The sequence below is a fragment of the Thunnus thynnus genome, chromosome 23, assembly GCF_963924715.1.
Source record: "Thunnus thynnus chromosome 23, fThuThy2.1, whole genome shotgun sequence".
In the NCBI taxonomy this organism is placed as follows: domain Eukaryota; kingdom Metazoa; phylum Chordata; class Actinopteri; order Scombriformes; family Scombridae; genus Thunnus; species Thunnus thynnus.
This window is the reverse complement of record NC_089539.1, coordinates 9124130-9145521: the sequence shown is the minus strand read 5'-3', so window position 1 is coordinate 9145521 and position 21392 is coordinate 9124130. Positions and strand designations below refer to the sequence as shown.

At 38.4% G+C, this 21392-nt stretch overlaps 1 protein-coding gene across 2 annotated transcripts in view; it reads right to left on the bottom strand.

Annotated features, from left to right (window-relative positions):
• Positions 1-394: 394 nt before the first annotated feature.
• LOC137175730 (copine-8) overlaps positions 395-21392 on the bottom strand; it is a 97278-nt gene continuing 76280 nt past the window's right edge. Inside the window, exons 14-21 of one of the 2 annotated variants that reach the window (XM_067581561.1) lie at positions 19912-19958; positions 18525-18706; positions 16793-16920; positions 14064-14166; positions 10496-10553; positions 10235-10308; positions 5723-5945; positions 395-5622 (exon numbers count right to left, since the gene is read on the bottom strand). In XM_067581561.1, coding sequence (XP_067437662.1) covers positions 5757-5945; positions 10235-10308; positions 10496-10553; positions 14064-14166; positions 16793-16920; positions 18525-18706; positions 19912-19958 — 781 coding nt within the window. In that variant the 3' untranslated portion in view covers positions 395-5622; positions 5723-5756. Of the gene's footprint in view, positions 5946-10234; positions 10309-10495; positions 10554-14063; positions 14167-16792; positions 16921-18524; positions 18707-19911; positions 19959-21392 lie in introns of both variants that reach the window. The other variant, XM_067581560.1, reaches the window with a different exon arrangement.

The window sequence follows — 21392 nt, the reverse complement described above, 5'->3', positions numbered from 1 at the left end:
AAAGAAACAGTTAGCAAGCAGAGAACAGAGTCAGTTTACACCAGGACTGGGTGGTAAATCAGACTGGTTCTAAAGAAACAGAAAGATACCTTTGAGATGACTAAATGTGACATGTTCTTTATGTTTTTGCAGTAGCATTTAGTGCTTGGCTCAATGCCATTGGTCCTGTGTCCGTGTTGTTTTGTGTCTTTTTGGAGTGGGAAGACTTTCTTGTATTATAATTATCATATCAGAGGGAGCAAACCAGATGTAAGTCTTAATAAGCTATGAATGGAGAGAGGGGAGGAGAGAAAAGACAAACATGGTGCAGAAAATGCAAACACTAGAGGAAGGGGAAAAGATGTAGAGAAAATACAAGCTCCAAAAAGAAAAAACACTCTAGCTCCAGCAAATGTTGTGTTTAATATGAATATTTATTTAAAAATCCATAGTTCGATACAGAAATAGTCATCTATTATATGTATTATCAGACAATCAGTACTTCAGCCATGCTTTCTCTGATTAATCACGGTTTCAAAAAAGTACAAGATCATTTTTTTTTCCATAATTGAACTTGTGCAAAGAAAAATACACTAGAAAGCAATAGAAACACTGACACAAAATAGATAACGATTAGTTCCTTAAACAATTCATTTTTCTGAAGAAGGCATCGCACAATTCCAAGAAAATCATTGAGAGATTTAAGGCCATTTTGTACAGTTAATTTTCATATAGATTTTTATATTTCAAAACACTCAGTTTTTAACAAAAGGAACTGGTGCATCCTTTGTAAAACTGTACATGCAAACATAGTGCACATTGTTAAGAAGATATGACGAGCATACAATATATTATTTGGATAGCTTTAGTAAACAAAGATCTTATGTGTGTTAACGCCTCACATAGTCTATTAAAACACTCTTATAAAAGGCGCCTCAGAGGCAATCATACACACTCGCACACACACATACAAAGTAGACCTATATCAAACACATGCATGCACAGACGCACGTGCACACACACACTCGCGGTTTCATGGAGCTTGACAAAGTTAGTGAGCTGTTGCACTATGATTAACAAGTAAATAATAATCATAATTATCCACCTGCAGCACACCAGCACAAAACAACTGGCAGCAATGACTACGGCAATAAATGTGTTTATGTCTGCGTGTATGGAAGCAAAGAAAGGCCAAAGAAAATTTACATTTTTATAGGCGACTGAATACATACTGAAACTAAAGATATGATGAAAATTAAATATCACTGATATTATAGCACTGAAATATTTTACTTCATCTATTTGAATTAAAATGGTTGGAAATTTGCTTTGAAATTTCCAGAAGATAGAAGATGTCTAATTGATTCCATTCAGGCTTGATAGCTCACCTTGGTAGCCCAGATATTCAAGTTCGAATTTTTTAATCTTGAATTTTAGTGTCTGAATTTCACTAATCCAATTTCTGCAACTTGATTTTTTTGACCTGACTTTTTGATCTGAAAATGACCAATTAAATTTGAACAGCTTGAATACATTATTCGAATAGGCAATATCATTTTGTGGATCTGAATTTGTGAACTTGTAAAAACAAAAACATAAAAAATAAAAAAGCAAAACAGGGGGAAAAACACTGCAAAAGTTGAAATTACCTTCATGAAATTTCACATGAACCATTTACATTCAGATAGATGGTTTCCATAGTAAAATATTATAAATTCAAAAAAGAAAAAAAAAAAAATCCTTACAGCGTCTTTTTGCTTCCATACAGTGTCCTGCCCTGGCTGACAAGCCTTGTCATGTCAATTTAATAGTAAGTAAGAGATGCATTTTTAGACCCTGAAAGGATTCGCTGAAGAACACACAACTAGAAACAGGAGGTAGTTTGCCATTCAGTTAGCATGAAAGGGGCATCCTGTAGGCTGTTTATGTAATATCTCCACTAGGTAACAGCAGAATCCTGGGTTATAATCTGGCCAACCAATTATCAAGAACAAAGATTTCAAGAAAACATTTTTTGCTGCAATTACTTGGAGCAACATGGAAGTTGGTAGAAAGGTGAACATATTTACTTACACCTCTCTCCCTGTGTCAAATTGTTTCAAGTGGGTTGTGTTTGAATTTTGTCTGACAATGTATCTTTTGAGAAAAGAAAGAACATATTCTTCTTTTTAGAAATTAAAACTTAAATTCATGAGCAATAAAATTCACTCTTGCTCAAGTCAATAAACTCTCTACTTGACCACTAGCTTAAGGTGGTTAATGTTTGCTAACGTTAGCAAACTTTAGATAAATATTGCTTTATAACTTAGTCAGTTTGCTGGCTTCATTACTCTTTGTGTCTACTTGTGCTAATGTTAAACCATTATCTTAGCATTTAAAAGAAAAATAAAATAGTAAGAGACATTAGTTTTCCTTTAACGTAATTCCGTAATTGTCTCTTGTGCCCACAGTGGCTGCTGCTCAGAAAAAGATACATAAGCTTGCTTTAAATGTTTTCTGTTTTACCCATGAACAAAACCTTAACTGAAGTTTTTCAACCTGCCACAATATAACAAAGTAATCTTCACATACAGTAATTTGTGTCCACCAAAGGGGATTTGTGCTGAATTGTAACCAAGAACTAACATCAAAAATTTAGCTGGCTCCGAGCAGATAATCCCACACCCCCCTTAAAATCACTTCCCTGCCCTTCCAATCAGTAACAGCTCTAATAAACCCAATTCTGACCCCTGCATTGCGGGATCTCTCACAGTTTGGAGACTGTGAGTTTTACAGTATATCTTCTGAGGCAGTAATGAGCTCCTTATTTTGACCTGCAGTCCTAATGATGTGTCCAGCTACGCTTTGAACACAGTGGGTGGCTGCAGGAGTGTGACTGTACCTACAGTACTAAGCAAACACACACACACACACACACACACACACACACACACACACACGCACACACATACCACTTAGTCCAACCATATTGGCACTCTGCTACAGTGGAAATACATGGGGAGGTTGTGTGGAAAGAAAGATGAACTTGGGAATGTCAAGTTTTACCTATTTCTAAACTAGACAAGGCAGCAAGATATTCAAAACAAATTCTTCTGAGTTGAAGCTGAGCAACAAGCAAATGTTTCACTGTTGGAAATTCACAGAGCGTAGAAAACATTAGTCTGAAACAAACCAACCAGGTGAATACAGTTTAAAATTATGATCCATTGCTAATTTACCATAGCTGTACATTTCTTTTCTGTCACACTGTACAATGGAAAAAAAATGTAAAATTGTGAAAACTGTGTGATTGGTTAACTTTGAGGCTTAAACCCTGATAGCGGGGCCATATTAACCTGCTAGAGGGTCATAGGGCAAAAATTAGCTGTGTCCCTCCCAAACAAAATGATCAACAGTACAACATTAAACAGAATATACTGCATGTTGTTTTAAAATTGCAGAGTATTGTGCAGAACACAATATTCAGGTAATAATGTATAAGTTGTATTTATAACACTTTATAAGTACATTATTTATGTATTAAATAGATTAATGAGCATTATAGTGCTTTTTGGGTAATCACTTTGATACTCTCTGGTTTTCTGTGGTAACTGGATGTGTAAAAATGGCGTGTAACACCTGGAAACATCTGCTCAACAATAAACAAATGCTTGTACCATTAGGTTTGGTCACATGAAGCATACCTGGAGCTAAATCATAGCTTTAAGAGTATTTCAGAGTGTTGATACAACAAAAACAAATGTAAGCTTTAACATCACTGCATCACATTTTTGGTGCTTACTATCCAATGTTAAAATGTTCCCACTTTTTTTTTAAGACTTTTTAAACATTCCATGTAATGTTTTGACATAGATATTTTTTTCACACGACACACGCATCTCATTTACACACAAACACACTTTTAGCTTCAGTCTTTCCACATTCATGACAAAAACAGCTCTCTTTCATTCTTAGACAATTAGACAATTTTAGAAACGATCATTCAGTGTTACTGGAAACTTCTCGGAAATCGTCAGCAACTGACGGGAATCGCACGAATCATCCTTTTACACATGATTGGCACATCATAAAAACAAACATATAAAAAGCTATATCAAAGCTAAAAGGTGCACTAAAAAATACACACCCAAAAAAATAATTGGAACGAAAAAAGCCAACATAGGGAAAGTGTGTTTTTCTCTGCATTTTTGACCTCTGGGCTCTTTATGCTCAAACTGTATTTAGTTTGAGAGCAGCTGCTGTCGTTTTTAACATGGGCAGGGATGTGGTGTTACAGTAGACGACACAATGAGACAAAACCCCTGGGCATGTGGGCATCCTATTGCCAAGGCAGTTTGGAGGAGAAAAGACACAGAGAGGGAGAGAGGGAGAAAGAGAGAGAGAGAGAGAGAGAGAGAGAGAGAGAGAGAGAGAAGCTATGTTTCCATTCAACAGTTAAATTAAAAAAAAATTGAAATGCTGAATCATCTTGGCAAAAAAACAACAACAATTTTTTAAATGTAAAAATGTTGCTTGAATGTTTGCTAATGTTGCCCATATTTCATGGTTTCATCTGAGACCAATAATAATAATGATAATAATGCACATACTGGCTTTTTGGAAAAGACGGATATTTTATATTTCAGAATGCCAAAATGTTTATCAAGTAAACCAAAGAAAATATATAAAATGTTTTTTTTTTTCTGTTCACTTCATCTATAAGAACTTGCAAAGGAGGGAAAAAATGGTTGGATGGAAACATAGCTATTAAAAGTGATGGGAGCATAAAAAACAGGAAAGAGACAGAGAGAGAGAAGAGGAAAAGCTTTATAGGAAGACAGACAGACAGACAGACAGACAGGCAGACAGACAGGCAGACAATCAGACCTCTCAGGTCTGAGAGCAGTGCAGACAGACAGGATGAAGTAACAGATGGAGATACAGGCAGACAGACACTCACCCCCCATAGACAGACAGGTAGACAGGCAGATGGGTAGAAGAGGTAGTGCAGGGCCACTATAGTATGCATGCACTTGACTGAGGCTACACTCATGCAAAAGGTTAATACAAACACCAGTATACAGTACAGTACGGTACAGCACGGTACGGTACGGTACAGAAGGGCTACCAGGACCTGCACTGCTGCTACCTGACGCACATGCCAGTCAGGAGAGAGAGATAGAGAGAGAGAGAGAAGTAGAGAGAGAGAGAGAGAGAGCGAGATAGTGTGATAGAGAAAGAGAGAGAATATTACAAGCTTCATATTGAAACTATGTGTATATAAAAGTATCAACAGTAAAAATCCTTGTTAGCATTTACTGTAAACAATGAGTGAGTTGGAGAGAGATAGAAAGATAGAAAGAGAGACAGAAAGAAGTTACAGATGTCCAATTATTTACAGGAGAAGTTAAGTGTTCAGTTAAGATCAAGTGATTCCTTTGTTTTGTCTGGAGACATTCTCTTTACCATGTTTTCAAAAAAAACTGTTCTTCCTTCCTTCTTTTTGTTCCAGATTGAATCCAGACTTCAAAGCCTGTCCAGGTTTCCCAGGCTAAAAAATAATTCCAGACAGTAACGGGAATGCTTGATAGTGGAAGTAAACAGACTCTCATTGGCTTTTCCTGTCCTCAAAAGTGTCACTCTCCTGGCCCGGCATGCAGCTTCCTGAACACGAGAAAGACCACCGTGATCCACGACGCCAAGGCATGGAGAGTGGCTTTAAGGAAATGGAAGTATTTCACGCTTTTAAGTCAGTTCAGCTAACCTCTTGATTCCAAAACCCTTCTCCTGCTTGCTCCTCATATCTGGGTTTGGAGGGGTTGCCCTGGTGGTGTGTAGGGAGGTGGCGCCGGTGATGGCTTGATCCCGCGGGTTCTCATGTAGGAGAGGAACTGGTCGGGGATCTCGGCCAACACATCTTTGGCAAGCCGGGCCATGCTCAGGATATGGTTCCCTGTCCGGTCGATGTAGTCCCTGAATGGGACAAACTGAGAAGGAAGAGAGAGAAGAAACATGAGTTCAAGTGACTCCCAAGGCTAAGGAACGAACCATCAACTAACCAAATTTTGTGGAGTTACAGGTAACGTTTAAAGCTGTTATCAATAGCACATCCACTGTGAAGTATTTCCTCAATGTCTTGTTACTGTACATTTGTCAGAGTAATTGGTGAGTCTAACTATGAAATATGAATATTGTCCAGGTATACTGTAGAAGCAAAGCAGGCAAACAGGGTTATGTTGGAATGAAATAACATACTTAAGATACTAGTGCTAGCTTGCTCTACAATGCAATACAAGAACAATGCTGTTTCTTTATTGCCATGCCTTCAACATGGGTCACCAACTGAGATGGAAACTGAGACTTTTTGCCTGTGACCCATTAGCTTTAGCCTCAGGCTTTTACCATGATTTATGTTGCTATGAAGGGCATATTTAAGGATCCTTTTAAAGGGTTGTTGTTTAAAAATGTCATTAGTGTCATTATTAACTAGCTACAGCTGATAGACAATTGTCATTTCCGCCAGCAAAATCGATGGTCATCCCGTTTGTCTACCTCTGTCTGAAATCAAAGACCTATTGTTTCAAAAATTACTAAGAAGTCCAAGTGGTAAATCTGCCACCATTATCATTGTAAATTGTGTATGTATTGTACGAGAATGGAAGACTTGAGAGGTGTAGCAATAGTACCTATGCTTAGCAAATGGTCAACTGAGAGGAGTAGGAGAGTTGTAGATGTGGAGGGGAAAGGACAAGTGCAGAGACAGTTGGTTTGGGAGCCCAAAAAATTGGAAAGAAATTCAAAGAAAGAATTCAAATGATACAACATAAGTCATCCTCTTAGTTTCAAGTTGCTCTGTTCACAACTTTAAGTAGAAGAAGCTCTTATGAACTGCCAGATTATTTTTGTAAGAATATAACCATCTCACAGCCTAGATCACAAATTGGTGCTCCTACAGAGAGGTCTACCCTAATTAAGAAGCTGCAGATTTGCCCAATTTGCTGAAAGGAAAGTATGGTGTCTGGCTGTCCGGCACACAGGAATGGCTGAGTATCAACACTTTCTGCTCAACAGTAGTTAGAGGAGAATCTGATCCCTGAGGTCACTGAGATGAGCAGCAAATGTAGATACAAAGAATGTGCAAATTAGTGATATCATGTTTTCACAGAGAAGTTTAGCTATTAAAGTCCAATGATGCCATTTGGGGCTGCTGATGTGTGAAATTGCCCAGCTTCAAGCTTTAAGACCAAAAGAGGAGATGGCATGGAGCTAGCAGCTACACTAAGATACATTTATGCTCTAGCTCATTTTTTGGATCAAATTATTACTGGGATCCAATATTAGGCTGAACCTGTGCAGATTCAAATGGGGGAAGTTAATTCCATGACAAAGTTTTAAACATTTATATTAATCTAGCAAATCACGCATTATGACAAAATGGGTGCTTTCCATAAATAATGGTAGTATATATAAAAAAACTGACAGGGCAAGAAATACAAGCAGTCAGACAATTAGACAGGTATTAATCAAACCCCCAGATGAGCCACATTTATTTGGAAGTGAAAAGAAGTGGTATAATTATTACCCCAACTGTTTGTTGTGGATATCCATACCAGTTTGCAGATCGACTTCCTGGTTCAAATTTGATCTACTGTAGGTTTGCACAGTTTTCTTATCTTAAAACTGTTCATTTCAGGTGCACACTGTTTGATTTTACCTCCAAATAAAGTGATTCAGATAATCTGCCTTAACTGATGTCTTGTTGACAATCTGTATGAAGATTAATGAAAGTTGTTGTAGCAATTATGTTTTGTTCCCATGTCTTAGCAACTACTTTGCCTTACGGACAAAACTACAAAAAATGATACCTGGGTTACAATAAAGAGGCAGCTTTCCTTTAATATCACAGTTTTAAGTTTTAACACAACAGTGAATTTAGCGGTTATGTATATTCTACAAGTATAATTTTTGGCGTAACGTAGCTGGCTGAATGCACTAAAATCTCTTAGAGGTCATCAGAGCTACTGTATCAGCCATTGTTTGTTTGTGAGCGCCACCCAAAACAAGCACTGACATAACATTCTTATCCACACTAATATTACATTTTTCTATGTCTTGCTGAAAAGCCCTCGGACACTTTGACTTCTTTAACCATCTTTAGCCACCCTGCTGCAACTCATTGTTTACATCTGAAAGCCGCTGCCTCCTTCACAATCCTAATGCACCTGCTGTGAGCAGATTAAATAAATGCGAGTATATTTCTGTTATAATGGTGAAGACTCGTGTAACAAACCATCTCAGATGGAATGCCCCTTACATGGATGATATTGCTGAACTAAATGACAGGTATGAGGCCATTTCATTTACTTACTGAGCTGTTGTCACCCACAATCACAACATCATATAAGTGGCCAATTTGTGCTGGAAACCTCACCATGTCACCAGGGGGTATTAGCTTGTTGATAATGAGAGCTGGTGTAATGTTCCAGTACTGAAACTTAGTTTCACACCATTTCCTGATCTTTTCTGCATAGAGCACCTGTGTATGTATGTGTGTGTGTGTGTGTGTGTGTCTGTGTGTGTGTGTGTGTGTGTGTGTGTGTGTGTGTGTGTGTGTACTTAAGCTTGTTAGAAAACCAACTAACGAGCGTGCCTCCCTCGCCCACGTGGGCTGAAGGAGGGTGCGAGGGAGCGAGATATGACAGTGGCGAAGTGGCAGAGAAAAACGTGACTTTGCCGCATCACAACCATACAAAAGGCTCACTCTGAATGTTTGCATTTCCTCTCTTGACATAAAGTAATACTTGTCATTGTGGGCTGATCCTCTGCAGCAAAACAAACAAGGATAGAAATAAAGAACATGAATAAAGGTATGAATGTGATGAACAGATGATTGATAGGATGAAGGAATAAATTTAAACTATTCAGTGTGGATTTTAGCAGCCAATCCCAGCATTCTTTCAATAAATTCATTGTCTCTGTGGCTGTTTTCCAGTCATATCCCAGATTATGGGAAGATTTATTGGAAAAACTGCCCAAAGAAGCAAAGTAAAAGATGGCCTCTGATGGTAAAAAAGTCTCATCTTTTTTCTTCTGTCCCTTGTGCACTGCACAGGTCCCTTGTGTCTGAATGACTGAAGACCCCTCGCTGTCCTGTGGGTGTTTTAAACAACACCATTAGGCCAGAGGGCTCCAGCTGAGAGTCTCCCTTTGTCCACTTTAATGAGAAAGAGAAACTGAGAAAAGACACAGGAGCAGAGATCTGGCAGACCCTTCACAGATACTGACTGAGGTGCGTTTGTGCATCGGTCTTGCCATCTGGGGTCTGGTGTGCCACAGGATCGACGTGATCAGGTGTCTATCTGCATGGTGAGAGTTGAAACGCCTAGACAGGACTCAGGTGTTCTCTCGCTAATCACCTTCAAAAATACAGTAACGAAGATTGCACACAGCACCTCCATAGAAATTCTCTGTGAAGTTGCGATTTTGGGGGATTAATGTCCTCCGAAGCTGTCAAATATCAATTCATCTTCACTGGATGGATTTGGATACTACTCACTCAGTTGTAATCAACGGAGTGGATGTAAATCTTTGAAAAACGGGTCTGTAATATATAGAGCCATTTTTTAAAAAGGCTACATAATTACCTGGGCACTGCCGTTACTCAAAAAGGAGTAAATTGTACATTTGTTGGGGACTATTTTCAGCTGCGGATGAATACACATATGGTACAATAGTGAGTATTTACAGTACAGCAGGACAGTTTATGTACAGTTACTCTGAATAAACTACAGTGCTCTTGTTCATTATAATGAAGGATCATGTAACCAAGTGCGGTGGTTCATTTCATTGATGTGTTTTTAATAGTTTTTGGACAACAATGAAGCTATATGGCACAAAGATATGTCAGGCTTTGGATACATAGGCAATACTTGTAAGAAGGTCCAATTCATTGTTGCTTTTGGTCTTTTTGTTGACAAGAAACATTTAGAATATCGCCTGCCTTATCCTTTTAATCAAATTATACCTCAATCAAGATGACTGGCAGTAAGCTGGCACTGGTATTTCTAGTGCGGATGATTGTCAAAATTAGAGTCACATTTAATATAACTCATCAGGAAGAAAAAAAAAAGATGTAGAATTGAGTGGCAGAACTAATTCATTATCTTGGAAATTATTTAATTTTAGATGACAGACAGTTAAAAAATCTGACAGTACATAAAAGAGGAGTAAAAAATGAGCGGGGAATTGTTGGAGAGAAAGAAAAAAAAGTGTGTACCTGAACAATGTCCCTCTCAGCATATCTTCCTCTGGATGAGATTCTGACTTCATCACCGTCTAACTCAATCATGGCTGAAGAGAATAAAAAGGATAAATAAGGCTGAGGAGACTCAAAAGGAAAACAAACAAAAGCCTAATCAGTCATTGGAGGACCAACAACTCCAGAGTAGAGCTTATTTCCCCCAGAACATCGATTCTATAAAACAGAAACAGATGTTTCTTGCACATGAACATTATTCACAAGATCTTGTTGGCTTACCATCAAATTCTGCGGGTCCCACCCCCACGATGATGATTGACATTGGCAGACAGGAGGCCTGCGGGAGAGGAGCAGAGAGGCACAATAAATATTTCATGAATCAAAAAAAAAAATGTTTTTGTTGTGAAAAATGGCATCCATGTGGGGCCTTTGTCTTCATCATGTTGTGTTCATATCACTGTGCACGCCTGCCTGAATGTATAGTATATACAGTATGTGTACGCATTTGTGTGTGAATCTTTGATGTGTGTGTTTTCTACAGCACCTCCCGCAGTGCTGCGTGGGTCGAGACATCACAGTGAATAATTCTGGAGACGAGAGAATCAACAACATGGCCTGAGCACACTGACAGCTTACAAATGACATGTGTTTGTGTGTATGTGTAAGTGTCACAGAGCGTGTGCTGAAGGAGAGAGCCAGCGGTGTGTATGTGCAGTGTGTTTGAGAAATGTGTTGACCTCAGGCTGCAGAGTGATAGATGATCTTATCAAAAGCAATGATCGTCCGGTATTTATATTACCCTGTTTTTCAAAAATTCTGGAGAAATTTGTTTATACAAGATTCTCAAACATCCTTTATAACCATTAAAATGGTTTTCAGAAGAAATACTCACTGAACTAGCACTGTTGCAGCTTATCAACAATATTTCTTCTGCTTCAGATGATAAAAAATGTGCTTGGTGTCTTTTAGGTTTCACCAAATCATTTGAAACTGTCAATCTTAAAATTCTTATTTCCAAATTTAATAAATATGTTATGCAGGATGTTGCTCTCAAGTGGCTTATTAACTATTTAAATGATAGAGAACAATTTTTATCCATTAATGGTTGCATATCTAAGATGTTAAAAATACTTTTGGGGGTACCCCAGGGTTCTATCCTTAGCCCTTTATTATTTTTAATATACATTAATGACTTGGCGATGACCTGTGCAAATCTTCTCCCAATATTATTTGCAGATGACACTAATCTTATAGCTTCATACTTCAAAACACCAATAGAGAGTGTAAAGCGTTTCAGCTGAATAAACTTACTTTCAACATTAATAAATGTAACTACATGATCTTTTGTAACAAAAACAAATCCTACTCTAAAGATGAATCTAAAATATTTTTAAATGGAACAGAAATTCTCCAAGTGCCATATACAAAATTATACAAAAGAGATGACATTGAAAAAACCATATTGAACAAGTATGCAAGAGGTCCATGAAGCACTGTAATTGCTGTGCAAATAAACTAAACTAAAGTAAATTAAAACATCTTGTTTATTTTTTGTTCCCCTCAGTAAAGGTCTTCTTTTAAGCTCTACTGCCCTCTGCTCGTCTCTTTCTTCTTTCTCTTCTTACTACAACTCTGTCACCTCCTTTCTACTCGTCACCTCCTTTTCTCTTTACCATTTTGGTCATCTCAACCTCTCCTCTCCTCTCCTCTCCTCTTTTTCTCTGCTTTCAAAGTCCTGAGATGGATCACTGCCTTCTCAAATGGATGCTGTTCATTGTTCATTTTGTTTGTGTTCTCCACTGCACTCTGGCATCCCTCAGGAGCAAGCTATGACTGTGATGGAGAGGACGGACTGAGGGTGAATAACATACTGTCAAAAGTGAGAGCTGCATGGTCAACACTAAAAAACAACAGTAGTATAGGCTCCCTGGTCACATCATATTTCTGCTGGCATTGCAAAGAAAGGTGGATATATAGATGGATAAAAATGGAATGTCGATATGAAACAGTTGAAAAGCTGATTTCAATTGACAACCCTCACTTTTATGTACACTCAGAGACTTCTGTGCTGTATGGATCTGGTAGATTAATATTACTCGTTTGTAAGGCTAACAATCTGAGCTTTTATTCCAGGTAGTGATTCCATTGTCGGTATAAACTGTCAGTCATTCGCCTAATAGCCTAATTAGGAAATACTGACACGGTGGTTTTCCATCTTTCAGTCAAAGACGGATTTCTGTTTTCAGGAGCAAACAAAGTAAGACGACAAGGATTTAAGAGACACATTTTTGCTCAAATGTAATTAGTTCTCAGGCCATGACAGTTCTGCTCATTTTCATTTTTTTTCATATTTAAGCAATCATATAATTTTTGGTATAAAAACCATAAATAATGTAAAAACATCAAACACTATTAAACATGTTTATTGAGCATTTGATTTATATTGAACTATCCAAAACAGTGTCAGGTCAGTGTTAAAAATGCTAATTGAAATGGGTAAATCAAAGAGAAAACAACACAGGGCAGCTACAATCCCTCAGAACTATAGGCCATCAGTCCCCCCACCTGCTTTTAACCTGATGGTATGATCTCCGTCTGTCATCACACATGATTGATTGCATGCACATACACATTAACACAACAATCAGTCAGTGCATGGAGTGTTCGTGGCCGAGCAGTTAATTATTCTGTCTTGTATTAATTTACAAAAATAAAAAAAAAAAAAAAAAAAAAAAAGGGCTCTCAGATGGGAGCTGGCTGCCATCGTTCACTTAAAGGAGCCGGCTCATAGAGACGATTCGTTCATAACCGACACATCACTACAGTCAGTCAGTGACAGACACAATTATATGGCACGTATGTGGCTGGTCCAGCTAAAAAAGAGGAGCAAATAAAAAAAACAGCTGATCCAGCCACACCACCCTAACAATCCCTCTTGCCACTTTGCATATTATACATCTGACTTTGCTCCTTTTCCTTGCATGTTTTTTTTAACTTAACTTACTAAGTATGTATTCTACTACTTCTCTGTATTTTGTTGTGACTTTGTTTGATTAGTGAATGTGTACTGTATTAGTCTGTGCATATTAATTATGTTGTGTACCATGCATTTAAAAGATCAGTCATTTAATTCTAATTTTAGGTTGCCTTTTCAAAATCTGGTCTGGGACAACAGACGAAAATAAGCCTTTAGGCTAACGCTGGCTCATTTACATTTCAGTTACAGCAGTTAACAGCAGTTTTTCTCTATTGATCGATCAGTATTGTCCCTGACACTAAAAAAAGAAGCAGTCACAGTCTATCTTACAGTTAAAATGTACTTTTTTCATTCATTTGTCTGCTTTGTTTTTAATGTTCTGACTTTTTTTTATTGTTTGTCTTTTGTGAAGCACATTGTTTTCCATCTTTTTGTATAAAGTTAGTTATTTAAATTGAGATTTATTAGTTAGGGATTTGATTGTACATTTATTGTATTTTTGCCTTTAACATTTTGATTGAACTGTTTTTAAGGTAAGAGACAATTCATCACTCCTGAATGAGGTGTAAAATGATTTACTGAGAATAGTTTTGGTGCGACCCAGACTCTATCAGTCCCCATGGTTTAAGGCAGTATTTACTGCAGGAGGCCTGCCCAAACATGCAAAGAAATGCATTTTAAATCACCTATTTAAACCTTATTGAGCCATGCTCTTGGCTTTCCAAATACTCCAGGTCAGTGAGCCTTCAATTCTGAATTAAGTGCTGCTTGGTATACCTCCTTTCCAGTCTAGTTATTATTAGTAGTAATAAAGCCACAGTGGGCCACAGTGTAGGGTCAGCTGTTACCAGCTACAAAAGATGCCCTTACATTGACAATAGACTCCTTGGCCTGGGCCATGTCCGAGATGACGCCATCTGTGATGATGAGGAGCACAAAGTACTGGGAGCCATCCTTAACTGAGGCTGCATACCTATGTACAAACACACACAAAAAACATCTTTGTCGTTATTTTTGTGCTACCATACTTGTGTCATTTATTCACCATGATCATTCATTTGTTTGAGCAGATTTAGCATCATTCTGGGTGTAGTTTTAATTAAACTAGTTAGCTTGTTCTCGAATTAAATAGTACACAAACATAGCTGAGTAGAAATTAGGCATTACACATCCTTTGAAAAATATTCTCCTCACTGAATAAATGTCACTTACCACCCACTCTGGAGGATCTTAATCTGTCAAGTACTTCTCTCAGTACATCTATATGTCAATTCTACAAATCCTCAGCTCAATATGGCTTTCAATTTCTTCTGCGATGTTCAATGTGACCTTTCACTCCCATGTGAATCGTGAACTCACTGTTACTGATATTTACACACACAGACAAGATTATTTCAGTCGCCTCTGCTTCTGCTACGCTTCACCTCTCTGCACCAGAAGGTTAGATCTATGTGAACGCCTATCTCCTCCCTCTGGAGATTGTCTTTGAGAGTAACTCTCACTGTAGATGATCACAACACTGCAGATAGAGGAAGACGGAGACGTAGGGCAACAACTGAAGAGTGGTAGAGAGAGATAGCAGGGGAGAAGAAATAAAGTGAATAGTTACTAAGCTGCAGGTGGGAGTGAAGCAAGTAAAAGCGGAGAAAAAGGGAGTTATTATTGAAATATGGGGGCAGCTAACGAGGTGGAGGTGAGATGTAGGGGATGGGATTATAGAGGGGGGTGGGGAGAAAAAAGGGTAATGACAGGAGCTTGTACTTGATAACAAAAGCATGCTTGTGGCTTTTATGTTGACAAAAAGGCAGTGCAGTTGCAGAAAGATGCTACATGTACTGCATCTACAATGAGTTGTTTTTTTATGAGGTTTGGAGGATGTTTGCTGATTAGTGTGGTACTTATCTGACTGGGTTGAACTGATTGTTGAAGTTAAATCTTGTAGCAAAACAAAGTTAATGAGATGTGGTATGAAGGAGTGAGGTTTTATGGAGAATGCAGCTACTGTATCGTACTGTATGGATTAAAAAAAAAACAGTTTGCTTCTTCTGTTCTGTGTTTTAGTGACAGATAATGATCCAGATAAAGAAAACCAGGAGCAGAGTTAAAGAATGCAGCATAGAAAGGTCAAAAAAACCAAAACAGAATAGAAGAGAGAAGATGTGAAAAGAAGCAGAAGGAGAAATTGAAAGAATTGGTAGGAATGTTAGTTGAACATTTTCAGAAATACACTTTTTACCTTTCTTCCCATACGCATGTTTGTCCATTAAATATTAGGCTACAGCCAGGAAACAGTTAGCTTAGCGTAGGATAGATAATGGAAGCAGGGGGAAACAGCTAGCTTGGTTCTGACCAAAGGTAATAATATCCACCTAGCTAACACATTATTTCTTGTTTGTTTAATCTGTAGACAAATAAAAGTGTAAAAAGAAAAAGGCTCCAGGAAGTTAACAAGAACAACTTTTAATTTTTCCAATTTACACTCCGGTTTTTGTGCAAATTCAACAAAAAACGTGTCAATTAGTGGTTTTGGACAAATCCCAGACTAACTGTTCAAGCATGCTCCCACTCTTTACGCTACGCTAAGCTAACTGTCTCCTGGCTGCAGCTTCGTAACAAACAAACATGAGTGTGGGAGGGATTTTCTCATTTAGAAAGTGAATTATTTCCCAAAATGTCAAACTGTTCCTTTAAAGAGAAAAATTATGAGAACTTAGTGATTAGTCTTGCCAATAAAAAACAAGAGAGAGGAGGAAAGGAAAGAGAAGTTTATAAAGGGGGCGTGATGGAAAGAAGAGATGATTCAGGAGAAGGGAGTGAAGGTGACATTACAGGCTAAATAAGAGCAAACTGATGCTTCTGTATTACTGCTTATGTCACATTTTCCCTCCAGACCGCCTTTGCCTCTTCATGTGTAACTACACAAATTGAGATTTCAGTAAATCATCTTCTAAATGTGCAAATTAACCTGATGAGAGCCTTCACTTGAGTTCATCTCTTTAATTACACGCTTGCATGAATAGTTTCTTAATGTCTTTTTTTTTTTTATTCGAGAACTTTGTCTCGATCACGTGGCTGCCTGGCTTTTCCTGTGGCATGAATTATGTTTCCATCGACACACAGGCACAAACAAAACATGCAATCAGCTGTCATGTACTTTCTCTGTTTGTGTTCCCAGTTTTCATCCCTCCCTCCCTCTCGCTCTTGTTAGCTACCTGGCAACACTTGCTGCAGAGAGCTTATTACAGAAAACCTGAGAACACGTGTTGAGTGTCAATCACAGTTAAATGTACTCAGTGTTCTTTCACACATACTCAAATGATTTCAGGTTCATTATATAAGCAGAGATAGATAATATGCAAGTGTAAAATAGCGTGCATGTGGTATAATGAAAACTGAAAAACACTTAATACATTAAAGAGAAAGGGTCTCTCCGGGCATCTTCAGCAATATGCAACTGAATCAGGTGCTACTCAGGTCAGGGACTGCAAATTTCAGATGAGAAAAGACTGGAGCACACTGACTGATTTGGTTTCAACACCACTGTGTCTTCATCTGAGTCTTAACTTTATACATTAGGTCCTTTAAACTGTGTGTGTTACCTGGCCACATGGTTGATGACAGGGGAGAAATTGGTGGGTCCATAGAGTTGAACTGATTTCAGACTCTGGTAGTAGGCTTCCATCACGCCTTCGATTCCTGCACAGTAAGGGTTCTGAGGATTCCCGTTCTACATTAGTGAGAAGAGAAGAAGAGAGGAGAGGATTCATTTCAGATGCATGAAGCAGATGGAACAAACAGGTTAATAGATAATTGTTTGTTTTGGGTCACTGATCAGGTCTTTAGTACCCAAGCTTAGGAAAACCTGCTGGGATATAAACTTTACCTGGAAAGTTTCAAAAAGTCAAAGATAAACTGTAAATGCAATGCATACACTCAGCCTTAAAGGCAAAATTAGCCATCTTCATCAGTCAGTGTATTATGTTATCCTCTTATTAACTGTTGTCTAAAGAATTAACCTCAGCTTGTTGTAGGTTTTACTTGGAGGTAAACAGCACAACGGTAGCAACAGTCTTTCCAGCAGAACAAACGACTTGCAGCAGCATTTCATTGGTATTGTGTTCTCCTTGGTGTAAAATTGTTCTTTGATTCTTAGGCAATGATATTAAAATTTAACATTAGATGCTGATGTTTGTGATAGTTGAACACAATTAGCTGTAAAACTCCTCTGTTGCTGCATTAACAGTAACTAATTTTTCCCTGTTAACCACAGAAGAATAAACTTCTGAGCAACACATGAATCCAACAAATCAAAGTGCATCGAGGACAGTTTATCAGTGCTGTAGTCTACTAATTATATGGATGGTGTTTGATAGAATTTCATTGAATTGACATCCAAACCCTTTTCGAATCCCTTATCTAATTACGTTAACCTTTCAACCATTCTACCAGCTTAGCTGTGAGGTCATGAAAGTGCATTGAATTTAATTGAATTCTTAAGTAAGAAGGCTAAAATAACAACAGCTCAAAGGTGTCTAATCATCTTTTGTTGGCAGAAACACAAGAGCAGCCTAATTAATGTTCACAACTTGAAAATGAGATGAGCGGCAGAACATATGACATTCATGAATCGTATCTGACACATTCAGTGTATCCGACTGACTCCATATCCTGATTCAGAACTATTAAATTGATCAGATTAAAATGCTGATATGATACGCATTGAAGTTTCACTGGGAGATAAATTGACGTGTTTTCATTTTAGCTGTTATGGAATTGACGTTAATTAGTGACAGCTGATCTAATCTGTCTCTGCTGTTTGTTATTTTAACCAGAGAGTGATGTTCAGATAAAAATGAGAAGCCTGCTACCTACATGTTTTCCTTTGCTGATAAAAAGGTGTGAGAAGAGATAACAGGTTTGATAAGTGATTTGTTAGCGTCAAAGCTTAACGGATCTGGGTATTTTGCCAACTGGGAACAGGATCTAAAATGTTAAAGGGTATTGAAAACCATCCCTAACTACTGTAGAGTGAATTTTGTCTTTGAGACAAACAAAGAGAAAGGGACAATTCAGCCAGTTCACATTGAAAAGTGTGAATAATAACATTTTTGTGTTATGATAAAATCCTAAATTCTCCCTCCCCCTATTATTCTTTTTCTCCAACACTAATTCATGAGTCACCAGTCATAGATGACTTGTCCTTTAGGTGGAGTTATATGGTTTAAAAGCCCAATGCAGGGAACATCTCAACTCTATCTTCCCTTTATGTCTCTCCCTCTCCTCCCTATCCTTCATCCTTGTATCCTTGTCCCCACCCTCTCTTGCTCTCACCAAGGCAAACTCGTGGGACACCCGTCCGTCAGGTGGCAGCTTGGCTCCGAACCCCAGGGCAGGGAACATCTTATCGCTGTCGTAGTCCTGGATGATTTCCCCCACTGCCTTCAAGGCCATGGCGTAGGCATTCAGCTGGTAGGGACTCATGTAGTGGAGCGAGGTGGGCTGGGCTGGGTTACCTGTTTGTGACAGAGGGAACACACACACACACACACACACACAGAGGCAGCATATTTATAAGGCTCAGTGTTAAACTATGATTAAACAACAATGGTAGCAACATAATCAAAGCCTGAAGTTACTAACTGTCCTGAAATATACTGATTTAACTTGATTACAGTTTACTGATACTATTTGTTATTGCATAAAACCAGACGTGAACTCTGGTTGACTCATAATATCCCTCAGCCGACAGCATGAGAACACAATTAGATTTTATTCATCTGCAGCCAATAAAATGTATTTAATGACTAAGCCTCAGATTTGAATAATGTGATTCATCTTGAGGGTGCCGTGGTTACAGTGTGGAGAGTCGAATTTTTGGAAAGGTTTTTTGGAAAGGTTAGTGAAAATTAGTTTTATTGTTGGAAACAATTGTGACGTTTGGGAGACAGCAGAGTTTGCATGACATGTTCGATTAGAGCCAATTAAGTTTTAATGTGTGGGCTTAATGGTGCTTCGTGGGGAGCTTTATCACTATTTAAAAACCTAGTTAAACTTCTAAATGAGGGTTTTCCAACACTTCTGTGGTTTCATACAGCTGCCTGTGCTTCCATAAAAAACAAATAGTTTTCTAGTGGTTCTGTGGTTCACTTTGAGTGATTTTATATGACACCAAAACATGCACTGGTCCTCTAAATCCATCACTGCATCACTAATGGAAGATAACTGGCTGCTAATTATATTAACACAATATGCATATGACCCTTTTTGATCTCTTTGTACCTGACTTTTCATGTCGCTACTCCAGCTGCTTTTTAATAAACCGCTGACCTCCAGAATTGAGATCTCAGTACGAGCCAGACAGGATCAAGTACACCTCAACACATTTTTTTTTCACGTTCACTGTCTGAAAGCTCTCATTCAGTTTAATAGGATTTGGCTGTATTGGTGCTGCCTGTCCTGCTAGGACAGAGCTGAAGGGTAGATGGATAACAGAGTCCTTAATCACGGCCATCATAGCATGTTACTGCACTCAGCTTTAGCTGCCAGGTGTGATGGAGAGGGCTATTAGGAAACACTTGATTCCCCATCTGCATATTTTGGAATAAACACTCCCTAGGCATTCAGCGCTCTTTGTGTGTCTTAATGCGGGTCTCTAAGTCCGTGTGTGTGTGTGTATGTGCACATTAAAAGTGAGTGTGTGTTGAAAAAAAAGGCTCACCATTGGAAGCTGTGAAATCAATAGCCACCGTGAAGTTAATCTGGGTCCTTGGAAGACAAAAGCAGAGAGATGGTTCATTAATCAACAGTCATCTGGTCCCTCTCTTTATCTTTCTCTCTCTCTCACACATACACACACACCTGTGATGCAACAAGATACAATCAGAAGAAATGAACTGCAGCCGTAATCAGGTTAAAGTGATCAATGTTTGGGAGTGCAAACAGAGTTCCTCCTGCCCTTTAGCTGTGACAGTAATGAGGAGACAGCGAGTTACTGGGCTTTCACACCAAACAAGAGCATGGCGCTGCTTAGGAGAAAGTTGTTGTTTTTAAATGGAGAACACAGACACACATTCCTTAACAGCTGCACCAGTGAAAGCCGCATGTGCCAACCTGATTTTCCACCAAACTTCAAATATATTGAACTGTAACCTGCAAAACAGCCAGCCTCTACTTAAAGTTACATAACTGTACAGTACAGTAGTTACGGTCATATATCAGATTAGACAATAAATTTTTGTCTTTACATATTCTACATTTTGATTTTCGCAAGTAAAACTAGCTATTCACGAGCTATTTCCTGATTTAACGCTCTTCAACTTATGCTCTGCCTCACATAAACTTGACACCAAGAGAAATTATGAAGAAAAAAAATTATGAAAAACAAGCATTATCAGAGAGAGATGAAACAAGATGGAGACAAACAACACACACACACTACAGCACCCAGCATGAAAGAGTGGCACGTCTCTCTCTATCAAACCATTTCCTAACTTGTTAACCTGCAGGAGCAGGATGTGGTTGGGGCGCTCTGTCGGCCTGTCATAGCTTTTTCACACCAATCCTCACCCGCTGCCACACAAACACACAAAAACCTCCCTGTCTACCTTGCGTACGTCTTATGTGTTTTTTGAGGCGTTTTTAAGCAGCCAGCGGGTCGTCATCAGTGTCACCTCAGCAGGCCGTGTGAAGCTATCAGGCACTGTGCCTGGACACCGAGGGGCCCCATCCAGAGGGGACAGAACGAGAGGGAGGGAGAGAGGTAAGAAATAGTTCAAGAGACGTTTAATGATCAGAACACATGAATGGGGTTTTCAAGACACAGAAACACCAGAAGGTTTGGGGGTAATGAGCTGCCTTCTCATGTTAGCATGCTGGTATTAGCAAAGTTTCAGCTTGAAAAATGAGAAGAAATTAAGAGAAATTGGGAGACGAGAAGAACGCCTACACATACTTTATGCTCCCAAACAACACTCAAAGCTAAACTCACTTATGTCAAGTTCTCTCAGACTTTTCTATTTTTATAGTATTACTTACATATTTGTTGCAAAAACATGTGGGCTACAAATAGGAAAAAGTACATGAATTATTTCAGGCAGGTCATTTTTCTTTTAAATTCAGGGAAATCACGATCTCAGACAGCCACATAAGATACTTGCTATGTTTTCTGTGATGTCTGTTAACTTAAGATGGAAAAAATAT